The 12,667-nt window shown below is 53.0% G+C and overlaps 1 protein-coding gene across 1 annotated transcript; it reads left to right on the top strand.

The window, feature by feature from the left end:
• The first annotated feature begins 2,119 nt into the window (after positions 1–2,119).
• LOC123145026 (S-adenosylmethionine synthase 3) lies at positions 2,120–4,941 on the top strand. Its single transcript, XM_044564321.1, has 2 exons — positions 2,120–2,390; positions 3,412–4,941. The coding sequence occupies exon 2, from the start codon at positions 3,433–3,435 to the stop codon at positions 4,615–4,617; it is 1,185 nt and encodes a 394-aa protein (XP_044420256.1). The 5' UTR covers positions 2,120–2,390; positions 3,412–3,432; the 3' UTR covers positions 4,618–4,941.
• Positions 4,942–12,667: the final 7,726 nt, after the last annotated feature.

Here is a 12,667-nt window from a genome sequence, read left to right as displayed (position 1 = left end):
TTTATCAAAACCTAGAGCACACAGTGGAAGCAATAGCAGGTCCATTGACAAGATTGAATGGCAATGTGAGTTTCCTAGATGCTAGAATGGTATTGCAATCGCCACCGCAGTGTTTCTATGAGTAGCACAAAACAAACTAAATATATCCCAAATTATGGCGATGAACCGCAAAGAACACTGATGAACTACAACGAGATGCGAGGAACAATGGGGTATTTCTACAGATCTAAAAGAGGAGATCAAACATACCTTGATGCAGTGGGTGTTTCGAGGGAGTTCTTGAGCAACTTCGACGACGACGTGCGCGAAGCAGAGAACACAGACGACGTCGTCGGAGGGCTTGCAGTCGCGCGGTGGCGGAGCTTTGGTTGCGGAAGACCGGGGCGCAAGGAATAAGGCGACTGGAGGGGTGAAGAGGTAAAAGTGGAAAAAGAACCCCTACGGGTATATTTATAAGGAAAAAGAGAAGGAGAATAGGTAGGCGCAAAAATAGAGGAGGCACTATAACTTTTCGAGTAAGGGATGCCTCGATTTTCGGGTTTGGCAGATATACATAAAAGATTCGCTATGATGTCACGCTTGAGCTCGTGAAAATCTGGAAGATGACGTTATACTTTCAAATAGATAGAAAATGACAAGTGTGAGAGTATCATAAGCCGGAACCTATAACCCGACCACGATGCAGATTCAAAAGGAAGATGACCCGGAATTATTATCGATCCGAAGATTGACATGAATAAATTCAAGTCAATCTAAAGGCTAATGTTGGGGATATGACCCCATGGTATAACCCGCACGTTTACATATATTTCATCCGATTGATTCAAAGAGTAGTTGAAATATATGTAGGCATTGTTCAATGGCCGCCTTCTGCACGCGTATCCGCGGACAGGTCTCCTGTCCGTGGACGGATGCAGGGAAAGTTTGCAGGTCGCCGTTGAAGATGCCCTTATAATCAAAACTTTTTTTCTTTGACCCAGACCATCTCTGCCGCTCTGCCCATCGCTGCAACCAAACGCAACTCCATAGTACCCGATCGTATCCTGGGCTGCGCTATCCATGCCTCCACCAAAGCAAGGTTAAATTGACCACCACGCCTACCGCATGGTGTGTAGATTACTCCCTCCGTCCGAAAATACTTGTCGCAGAGATGAATGTATTTAGACGTGTTTAAGTTCTAGAAACAACTATTTTATCCATTTCTCCGACAAGTATTTCCGGACGAGGGAGTATTACGCAGCTCACTTTGGCAAGTGGAGATTATTACGCAGCTCACTTAGGCAAGTGGAGATCCCTCCCTTTGCCATCCCGATGAGCGGCACAGCCGGACATAGAGAAGATACGCGCGAAGAATATACCTCCGGCAGTGGCGGAGCCAACTCAGCCGGTGAGCCGGGGCAAAGTACACGACGCTCCTGCCTGCTGGTTGTTTGCCCCTGCAAAATGATGCTTGGCTCTCCATTAACTGCTAGTGGTCAAAGGAGAATGCATGGCATAGCCCGGGCAGCTGCCCCGGCTAGCCGGGAGGTGGCTCCGCCAATGCCTCCGGGGCTCCCGGCAGTTCGATGAGCGGGCTGCCGGACATGGGGAAGACAAAGGGAACAACCGGGACGGCCATAGAGTAGTGTAGTGTATTCGTGTCGTGAGAATGAAGCTTCGTGCGACCGTACGTGCACATATTTTTACCATTTTAGTTAAAATATGTCTAAAGTGAAAATGTTTTCGTCCGGTTTATATGAAATCCGCTGTGTTTACATGTATTTCATCCGGTTGATTCAAAGACTAGTTGAAATATATGCGAGTATTATTCGATGGCCGCCTTCTGCACCCGTATCCGCGGACGGATGCAGGGAAAGTTTGCAGGTTGTCATTGGAGATGCCCTTATAGTCAAAACATATTTTTTTTTCTTTGACCCAGAGCGCACTGCCCACCGCTGCAACCAAACGCACCTTTGATAGTATCCGATCATGGGCTGCGCTATCCATGCCTCCGGCAAAGCAACGTGAAATTGACCACCACGCCTACCGCATGGTGTGTAGATTATTATGCAGCTCACTTGAGCAAGTGGAGATTATTACGCAGCTCAGTTAGGCAAGTGGAGATCCCTCAAAAAAAAAAAACTTAGGCAAGTGGAGAAGAAAATAAATCGGGTGGTAGGTGATCTGACCCACCGCCAAATAATGGGGTTGGTGAGGTGAAGTGCTTCACCAACGACCGCAGCACAGGTTGTGCAGTCCGACGCTCCCACCAGCCACACGCACGACCTTGCAGCGGCCCCCGCCGCTATATAAGGCGCAGCCGGGATCTTGGTACAACGCCGTGCATACATTCCGCCTCTTCCCTCCCTCGGTTCATCGGCCTCCCGATCGAGCAGTAGAAGCAGCGCAAGGTTAGCCTCCCCGCCCCACGCCCTGTTCATGTTTCGATCTTCCATGTTTAATTCATCATTTTTCTTCATCATACGTGGGTGGCGTAATTACTAGTACAGTACTAGATTTATCGTGATGCGAAGAACATGCTAGTTAGTAGTTATGAGTTGGCAGTAGCACGTCCTGAACATGGAGAATATTAGTCTGTCATCGGCGGCAGTCCCCAAGAGAGGCGAAAGGGGGGGACCGCGTCTTCCTCGTTCGCCGACGGCGAGGCGGGGGGTCATCTCTCCTCCGCTTGTCCCTCCGGCGACGGTGGGAGGAACCCTGGGTCCTCTGCGCCGGTGTGTAGAGAGTAGGATTAGGTGTGTGGGTCTCGCTGTCCAGCCGGCGGCGCTACGTCCAATAAGTGTGCTGCGGCTCCTCGTCGGAGCGGCGAGCTTTGTGTATCCGGTTCCGGGCGTAGTCGACTTCGCTATTGATCTTTTGTTCCTCCGGCTGCGTGGTCCTCACGGCGGTTGTTGGCTCTTGGGCTCCTGTGTGGCCGGGTGGATGTGTACGGGGAGTCGCCGGCTGGTGCTGCTTCTGATGGAGACGGCGGTGGCGGCTTCTGTTCTGGCGCAGGTTTGATTAGTCGTCGGCAGGCGGCTCCGGTGTTTCTCCTCGACGTGGTCGACCGGGCACTTCGATGTGCTACAGTGAGATGTGTCCCGCCGCGGGCGGCGGGTCTTCGGCCCGAAGCTCTCGCCGCTCCTTCCTCCGATGGCGGCTTAGACGGCGGCAGATGCAGGATGGTTGACCAATCAACCCCCTCAGGGACATATTTGTTATTTTTCTTGTTTTGGGGTGTTTTTTTTTGCTGCTCTGGCTTATTTCCAGGCTGTGAGGCGTGTGCTGTATATTGGTCATGAGAGCGTCCATATTCTCTGTACTTGGGACAATACCGTGATTTTAGTTGCCTTTTCTGACTAATGAAAAAATACACGGAGTAATTTCTCGTTGGAGTTTCATTCTAATCGTCGGAATTTCTTCTATTTGCAGAGCACCGCTAGCACTAAAGAAATGGCGGCCGAGACGTTCCTCTTCACGTCCGAGTCTGTGAACGAGGGCCATCCCGACAAGCTCTGTGACCAGGTCTCCGACGCCGTCTTGGATGCCTGCTTGGCCCAGGATGCCGACAGCAAGGTCGCCTGCGAGACCGTCACCAAGACCAACATGGTCATGGTCTTGGGCGAGATCACCACCAAGGCCACCGTCGACTATGAGAAGATCGTGCGCGACACCTGCCGCAACATCGGTTTCATCTCTGATGACGTTGGTCTCGACGCCGACCGTTGCAAGGTGCTCGTCAACATCGAGCAGCAGTCCCCTGACATTGCCCAGGGTGTTCACGGACACTTCACCAAGCGTCCTGAAGAGGTTGGCGCCGGTGACCAGGGCATCATGTTCGGCTATGCCACCGACGAGACCCCTGAGCTGATGCCCCTCAGCCACGTGCTTGCCACCAAGCTCGGAGCTCGCCTCACCGAGGTCCGCAAGAATGGCACCTGCGCCTGGGTCAGGCCTGACGGAAAGACCCAGGTCACAGTCGAGTACCTAAACGAGGATGGTGCCATGGTACCTGTTCGTGTGCACACCGTCCTCATCTCCACCCAGCACGACGAGACCGTCACCAACGACGAGATTGCTGCGGACCTCAAGGAGCATGTCATCAAGCCGGTGATCCCCGCAAAGTACCTCGATGAGAACACCATCTTCCACCTGAACCCGTCTGGCCGCTTCGTCATCGGCGGCCCCCATGGTGACGCCGGTCTCACCGGCCGCAAGATCATCATCGACACCTATGGTGGCTGGGGAGCCCACGGCGGCGGTGCCTTCTCTGGCAAGGACCCAACCAAGGTCGACCGCAGTGGCGCCTACATTGCCAGGCAGGCCGCCAAGAGCATCATCGCCAGCGGCCTCGCACGCCGCTGCATTGTGCAGATCTCATACGCCATCGGTGTGCCTGAGCCTTTGTCTGTGTTCGTCGACTCCTACGGCACCGGCAAGATCCCCGACAGGGAGATCCTCAAGCTCGTGAAGGAGAACTTTGACTTCAGGCCCGGGATGATCAGCATCAACCTGGACTTGAAGAAAGGTGGAAACAGGTTCATCAAGACCGCTGCTTACGGTCACTTTGGCCGTGATGATGCCGACTTCACCTGGGAGGTGGTGAAGCCCCTCAAGTTCGACAAGGCATCTGCCTAAGAGCATGGCATTCTCTTGGTCTGCCGCCTCTCAAGTTCGTCAAGACGGGATCATGTTGCTCCTGGGAAGTGGGAAGAAGCATTAGACATTGAAGCGACGCTCTACACTGGTCTTGTTGTATGGTAGTCAGTGCTAAGTTTCTTAATGTCATTTCATATATTTATCCTTTCCATTTTGAGTCGCTGAAACTGCTGAGTGATGTGCAGTTTGCTCTGTTAGTCGCTCTGTCACTTTCACTTTTCATATTCTTTGTTGTGTAGTTCCTCATACTGCTCTTTCTTCCTGAGTCTCGGAAAGAATAATAAAGAGCCATGTGTAATTCTATTGCTCTGTTCTCCCAAAATTGTCATTATTTTAAGCAGTACTAATTGTGTTATGACCGGTTTAGCTTATAATCGGAGGAGGCCCACCGGTCAATAGTTAGCGGCTTGGCTCACAAGTTATCTTAGGTTAATTCTTATGCAAGTTATCTAGGTTATAAATATAGGTTGTAAGACTTTTTTTAAAATTAAGCAATAAGAATATTATTATCCCTATTGCCTGGCTCCCAGAGGAGCCTACAACCCTAGCCGCCGCCGCCATCTTCCTACTACGCGACGGCGCCCAGCCGCCGGCGCGCCTGCTCATCGCCTTGCCCCGCTCCATCCTTCCTCTACAACCTATGGAGCAGGTCCGGTAGGATCCCTGGTTCTACCAATTTGGTATCCAGAGGCTTGGGTTTGATCATGTCTTCTTCAACGTCATCACCGCCGCTGCCCATCGTCACCTCGCGCCGATGACCACCGCCCCGATGACGTCCACCCCGATGATCACCGCCAGGGCCCCCACGCTGTCGGGCCCGGTCACCGCCGCGGGCTCCTCACCACCGCCGGCCCCCATCACTTCCACGCCGCCACCATCCGCCGTCTTCACGCCGGAACAGATGACCAGCACGCAGCAGCAGCTTGGGACGGCCGTCCAAGGGCTCCACATGAACCAGTACCACCAGTACATGGCAGGAGCGTACGGCCTTCCGCCGGCTGCGCCGATCGCCACCTACGGCCACCCTGCGCCGTGGCTGTTCCCGGGCGCACCCGCAGGCGGCGGGCCCCCGCTGTTGCCGTTCCAGACGGGGAACTCCAGCGGGCCACCACCAGCCGCTGCGAGCCTATGGCATCTGCCGCCGCCACCATCGACGACGTCCCTCTGGCACCTGCAGCCGTTGCCGTCCCCGGCAGCCGCTGCCCCCGTCCAGCCCCCGCTACTGCCGCTGCAACCACCGGCGCCGCCCCTGCCCAGCTCGGGGGCACCCTCGCCGACCGGCCTCCCGATCCATCAGGTCCGGTTCCCGCCCTCCCCGTCGCCACTTCCAGCGTGGGCGGCTGGGTCTTCGCCATCGCCGGTCTACACCATAGCCCCCGAACAGCCGACTCCGTTCTTGCAGTTCGTTGGGCCATCCGGTTCCGTCGGTCCCTACCCGGAGTACTCCGACCAGGCGCCACCCGCCTCGCTGCTCCGCACCTCTGAGCTAGCTCGACACGGCGCTCCGACCCAGACACCGCCGCGGTTCGCCAAGATCGACTTCGCCACCTATGACGGCACGGAGGACCCCCTCAACTGCCTCAACCAGTGCGACCAGTTCTTTCGCGGGCAGCGCACCCTCGCATCGGAGCGTACCTGGCTCGCCTCGTACCACCTCCGCGGCGCGGCACAGACCTGGTATTACGCCCTCGAGCAGGACGAGGGCGCCATGCCCCCTTGGGAGCGCTTCCGCGAGCTCTACCTCCTTCGCTTTGGGCCTCTGGTGTGCGGGAGCCGACTGGCGGAGCTCGGCCGCCTTCCTTTCACCTCCATGGTGCAGGACTTCGCCGGCCGTTTCCAGGCCCTGGCGTGCCATGCGTCGGGCGTGACGGCGCAGCAGCGGGCCAACCTCTTCGTCGGTGGACTTCCGGATCACATCCGCGTGGACGTGGAGCTTAGGGGACCCCAGGATCTCCAGACGGCCATGTACTACGCCCGCGCGTTCGAGCGCCGCGCGGTGGCCATCCAGCAAGAATCACCGTCCCGGGCCACTGGGTCGCTACCCTCGCCGGATTCCGCGCAGGTCGGCCTGCGCAGGCTTCCGCGGCACCCCTTGTCGCGACCGCGACGCGCCCGTTCCACCGGCTCACCTCAGCCAAGCTACTCGAGCGTCGCCGCCAATGGTTGTGCTTCAACTGCGACGAGCCCTACACGCCCGGCCACGCCTGCCCGCGACTCTTCTACTTGGAGGTTGCAGACTACATTCCGGAGGACGCCGTCGCTGCCGACCTGGCCGCCCCAGCTGTCAAGAAGGTGTTTGACGCTGGTTGATCACCTCGAGGATTTCAGCAAGCACTTCCCCACCTTACAGCTCGAGGAAGAGCTGTTTGTGCAGGCGGGGAGAAGTGTTATGACCGGTTTAGCTTATAACCGGAGGAGGCCCACCGGGCAGTAGTTAGGGGCTTGGCCCACAAGTTATCTTAGGTTAATTCTTATGCAAGTTATCTAGGTTATAAATATAGGTTGTAAGACTCTTTTTGAAATTAAGCAATAAGAATATTATTATCCCTATTGCCCGGCTCCCAGAGGAGCCGGAAACCCTAGCCGCCTACAACCCTAGCCGCCGCCGCCATCTTCCTACTACGCGACGGCGCCCAGCCGCCGGCGCACTTGCTCATCGCCTCGCCCCGCTCCATCCTTCCCCTACAACCTACGGAGCAGGTCCGGTAGGATCCCTGGTTCTACCAAATTGAGATACTATCCAAGGTTTTGAATCATGGTTTTGTCCAATTGGTGTAAGCCCAACTAAGCAAAAGTGGTTTCATGAGATCTGAACTGTGAAAATAATATTGATTCACTGGACTCTGTTCTTGGCCCACACTGGGGCTCAAGAATCATATCAGCATTGATTGGGTTTGGTGTAAACTAGAAGGATTGGGCGCGCTTCGCTGCACGGTTGGTGTTGTTGAGAATTCATAAATAAAAGTCTTTGGTTTGGCGTGTGGAGATGATGAAGTGTTTTTTGTTTATAAATAGTAATAATGTACGTGCATTATTAGGTAGGATATTAGTTGCATGTTATATTAGGTAAGATATATCTGTTGCACGTTGGTATTTGGTAAGATTTTAATTACTTTTTCGCGGGAATGGTAGGATATTAATTACATGGCAGATTTCAAGGGATAGCGTTGAGTCAAAACGTGTTTATAACCAATGGCAGTGGTGGGTAACTAGAGCGTTAAACGTGTTTGGTGCTCAACATTGGAGCGATTTGAACCGCTAGATAACATGATTTGACGGTCAAGATGGTTTGAATCTGCCCATTTGAGTCTTTTTATATTGGTATAGATGAAGTATTTGATGGTCTCTTACTGGGGTATAATTATGTGTTATTTGCAAATTAACCCACACATATGCATGAAAGTTTCTTGTAGTGATGAAATATATATATATATATATATAGATATATATATATATATATATATATATATATATATATATATATATGTAATTCATAAATAAAATTCTTTGGTTTGGTGTGTGGAGATGATGAAGTGTTTTTTTTACAACCGAAGTGTTTTTTGTTTATAATGAAGTATTTTGATGGTCTCTCTCTGGTGTATAATTATGTGTTATTTGCAAATTAACCCATACATATGCAAGAAAGTTTCTTGTAGCGATGATAATATTATATATATTGGTGCTATAGTGTCACATGTTGATGCGAGACTGATTTATTTTCATAAGCTGGTTGTTATGAATTGATTTGAGAAATCATTGACAATCAAATTCATGAATCAAATTCAAAATTGAACACCTCACTTGAATGAGGGGGCTTATTGAGAAATTGTTGACCAAAACAAAATTGGGAACTCAATCCAAAATCATATTGATGCTACAGAGAGCGTCCATGAGACTAATATATTTTTATAAGCATGTTGTTACCGATTGATTTGAGAAATCATTGGCTGGTCCAAATCATAAACTAAATTTAAAATTAAACATCTCATTTGGATGAGAGAGCGTCTAGAAAAATTATTGACCAAGTCAAAATTAGGAACCCAATCAAAAAACCAATGTCCTCGGTGGAATGGGAGGCCTTTAACCCCTAGGAAGATTGATATAGTAGAGTTTGTTCGGAAAACTATTGAGTTGACGCTTCCTCCGAATGGTTTTTCTAGAGAACGCTCTTTTTTTAGGGAAAGACACAATCCGAGCCCGAGAAGGGCTCGAGCATAGCCCGGCTTTGAATTAACAAAGCTATCAACCGGCCAGGATTACAGCGGAAACAGACCCAGCAACAAGGAAAGAAAATAAGACAGGGATGCAACCCTACAGCGGCCGATACAAGGAGCTAAAGGAAAGCACAAGCGCAACGATAAAAGAAAAGGCTACAACTTGAAGATCTAAGTTCTTGAGGGGAATCGCGCCACCGGAAGAGATCGTTCTGCACCTGAAGCCAACAAGATTGAAAGCCACCACCAACAGACGAGGGCCAACTCTTCACGCACAGGCTTGAGTGATGCTGCGCCGTCGACAAGGAGAAACTGCTCCCCGAGAGCAAGCTCGCCATAGATGTCAGGCCGACCGAAGGCAAAGGGCGCGACCACTCCAGCAAGCACATCGAACACAAGCAGCAGCCCACAATTGAAGCATGTTGTTGATGCAAGGCAAGGACCATAGGCGTCCCAAGAAGACACGGCACTGATTTGAGCAACACAGCCACTAGGAGGAACCAGAGCTCGCCAAGGCCACCAACTCAGCCACCGTCGCGTCCATGTCGCCGAAGAGGGACCACTATCCCCTCTAGCCCAGGCCGTGGGCGTTTATCCGCCGGGCAGACAGAACCACATGGGGGAGAGCACGATGGCCATAGGAGGGAACTGGTCATCCATGGCGAAGAGTCACCACCAGAAGGAGAAGCCGCCGCCACCGGGAGCTCCCGAAGCTCACAACAGCCTGCCCGCCCCCCCACAGACCCAAAACGGCGCGTTCAAAAAGGTAACGACGCTGCCATGGCGCCGCCGCCGCCCAAACCAAAGTTGTGGGCTTTCACCCGGGTGCAGGGGAAGGGGAGGAGGGGGAGGTGAACCTCAACGCCGCCTTCAGGAAGGAGACGACGAGGTGGCCGCCGCCGCCGCCGGAGGCCAAGGGGTTACCCCGATCCAGAGCACCCCACTCCACATCCACGCAGCCAACAACCAGATCGGGTCGAACCTAACATAGAGGAGGCTGCTGCAAGCGACGGGACACCGTCTTCAGATCTGGTGAAGAGGGACGCGGGGGCCCCAACGCACGACGCCCCAGTCCACCGCCGCCTCGCCGCCCACGCAGCCGAGGGGAGGCGGCCCCAACTCCGGCGTCCGCCGCCCGCCGTCGGGACGGCGCCGCCCACGCCACCAAGGCCGCCGCCTGGAACCCTAGGTCCGTTCCCAGGGAGGAAACGCGACCGAAGACCTCGCCGCCACCCTCATCGGCGTTCGCACGTGGTTGCCGACGGCTGCCTCCGGCGGCGGCAAGGGGAGAAGCGGAGGAAGGGGGGTGGCGACGAACGGGATCTGGATCGCCCCCGAGTCGCCCCTGCGGGGCGACGCGAGGGAGGAGGGGGGAGCAGATCCTAGAGACCGCTCTTTGGTACGTCTAATTCTTGTGTGCAAATCACTGACACATATGTCAATCCCTATTCGCTTCAATGCATCTTTTTGAGCGTATGACACTGAATGTTTGTTCCCCATGACAATCTGAGCGAATGACACGCCCCGGTCTTATCCCTTAACCTCCCCTCAAAATCCAGCCAGATGAAATTTTTTGCATCTAAAAGCATCTCCAACAGCCGCCCAACAAGCCGCACGCTAAAAACTACTTTGCCGCGCGTCCTTCGCCTGGTTTGGCGCGGCCGGCAGCTGGCTTCAACAGCCGCGCTAAAATGCAGCGCACGCGTCGCTCCAGCAGCGCGCAAAAAATGCAGCGCGCGCGACTCGCCGGGGCATTTCCATATATTGCATTTTGGACATAAAATGGATTTCAAACATTCAAAATGCAATGAACATGGCATATAAATTTCACACAAACAAGTTGATGAATAAAAGTTCATGCCCACAAGTTCAAAATCATGCCCACAAGTTCATCCAACTAAGTTCAAAGTGCAAACCAAGTTCATGACACAAACGAAAGACACATCAAGCCTCGTCGTCGTCTTCGTGCTCATCTTCCGAAGACGATTCTTCCTCCTCTGAAGATGATTCTTCCTCCTCCTCCTCATCATTGTCGCGCACCGCATCACGTGAAGCTCGGACGGTGTTGGCAAGATCTTCAACGGCATTTTCATGGGAAGGTGTGTGAGGCACACCGGAAGACATTCCGCCCATGGCGGCCGGAGGTGCACCCATGCCTCCCATGAGAGAAGCAAAACTCATGCCTCCCATGGCGGCCATGGCGCCGAGGGGTGCTCCAAAACCACCCATGCCTCCCATGGTCTCCATGATATCTCCAAAGCCACCCATGGCACCTAAGCCGCCCACGGTAGCTCCGAAGCCACCCATGCCTCCCATGGCGCCAAGGCCACCGCCACCCATGGCGCCAAGGCCACCGCCACCCATTGCGCGAATCATGGCTCTTTTTTGGATCAAGACTTCTTCACGGGCAAGATTGACATACTCCTTTTGCGCCTCATTGAGGATAGATGTGTCCAAGAAGAACAAGTGCCCATTCCAACAATCTAGTCCGCTCCTCATTGCTCACCTTCCTCTCCTCCAAAGGCACCTTCCTCTCCTCGGCCGCCACCCTCCTCTCCTCGGCCGCCACCCTCCTCTCCTCGGCCGCCAACCTCCTCTCCTCGGCCGCGGCATCTTGGTTCCTTGCCATTTTCCTCACCTCGTTGGCTTCTTTTCTTGCCTTCACAATAGCTTCCATAGCATTTTTGAGCTCATCATCTCCTTTCCTCTTTTTCTTTTCTTTTGCGTCTTTCTTGCACCCATCCGGTCGTTTTGGCTTCGAGTATGAAACCGAGTTGGGTGTGGGGCTTCTCTTGCCGTCATCACTTGATGCATCCTCCTCCTCATCATTATCATCCAACTCAATTGTTCGCTTGCGTTTGTTGCTCAAATCCAAATCATCAAATCATCACGCTTCTTCCATTTCTCATCATCCTTCAACACGTCATAGCAATGAGCCAAGGTAAATGGTCTTCCTTTCTTGATCTTCCCCTTCTTGGTCCTCTTCTCCTCTCCTTTGAACAAGTTTTGTGCAATGTTGAACTACATGAAAACAAAACAAGTTAGCACTTCAAACACCAACAACAAGTATGATGAACATGGATGAAATGGCACTTACTCTATCGTCCTCATTGGTGCCACTTGGGTTCAACTTGTCAACCGCCTTTTGTGCGGCCGCCCACTTTTGACAATCCTTGTTGATTGTCGACCACCGGGACCGAAGAGATCGCTCGAAGTGGTCAATTCCACTCACGTTGCGAACATCAAAGTGTTCCTTCATCCGGTTCCAATAAGCATCTCTACTTTGATCACCTCCAACGGATGGATCCCTCGACACTTGCAACCAAGTATTGCATAGTAAGATGTCTTCGGCGTTGGTGTAATTGCCCGCTCTTCCTTTCGGTGCGTCGACAATGCCCTCACCATCCTCGTCCACCTCGAACTCACGGTCATCAAAGTGCATGTAATTGGTTTGAGACCAATGCGAATTGTTGGAGCCAACACCCATAGTTGACATGTATGCATCATCGTTGAGACTACAAAATATATAGAACAATGCAAATAAGCTATCTATATGAATGCATTCAAAAAATAACAAGAAAAGAAAAGTTGGAAAAAATTTCTACCTTTGGGGCATATCGTCGAACACGTTGTGCGCGTCGGCCGCCGACTCAACGAGTGAGCTCGCTGGCGCTTCGGTAGCCGCCACGCCCGTCACACGCCCTGCAAGCTTCTTCCTCCTCGCCTTCGAGGTGCCGGAGCCGTCCGCCGCCTTGTTCTTCTTCGCGGATGTCTTTCCCTTCTTCGGCCGCGCCGCATTGGGGAGCTTCGAGGGG

This window comes from Triticum aestivum, chromosome 6D (assembly GCF_018294505.1).
Source record: "Triticum aestivum cultivar Chinese Spring chromosome 6D, IWGSC CS RefSeq v2.1, whole genome shotgun sequence".
NCBI classification, from domain to species: Eukaryota; Viridiplantae; Streptophyta; class Magnoliopsida; order Poales; family Poaceae; genus Triticum; species Triticum aestivum.
Note: the sequence above shows the minus strand (reverse complement) of the source record. Positions and strands in the feature narration are given on the sequence as shown.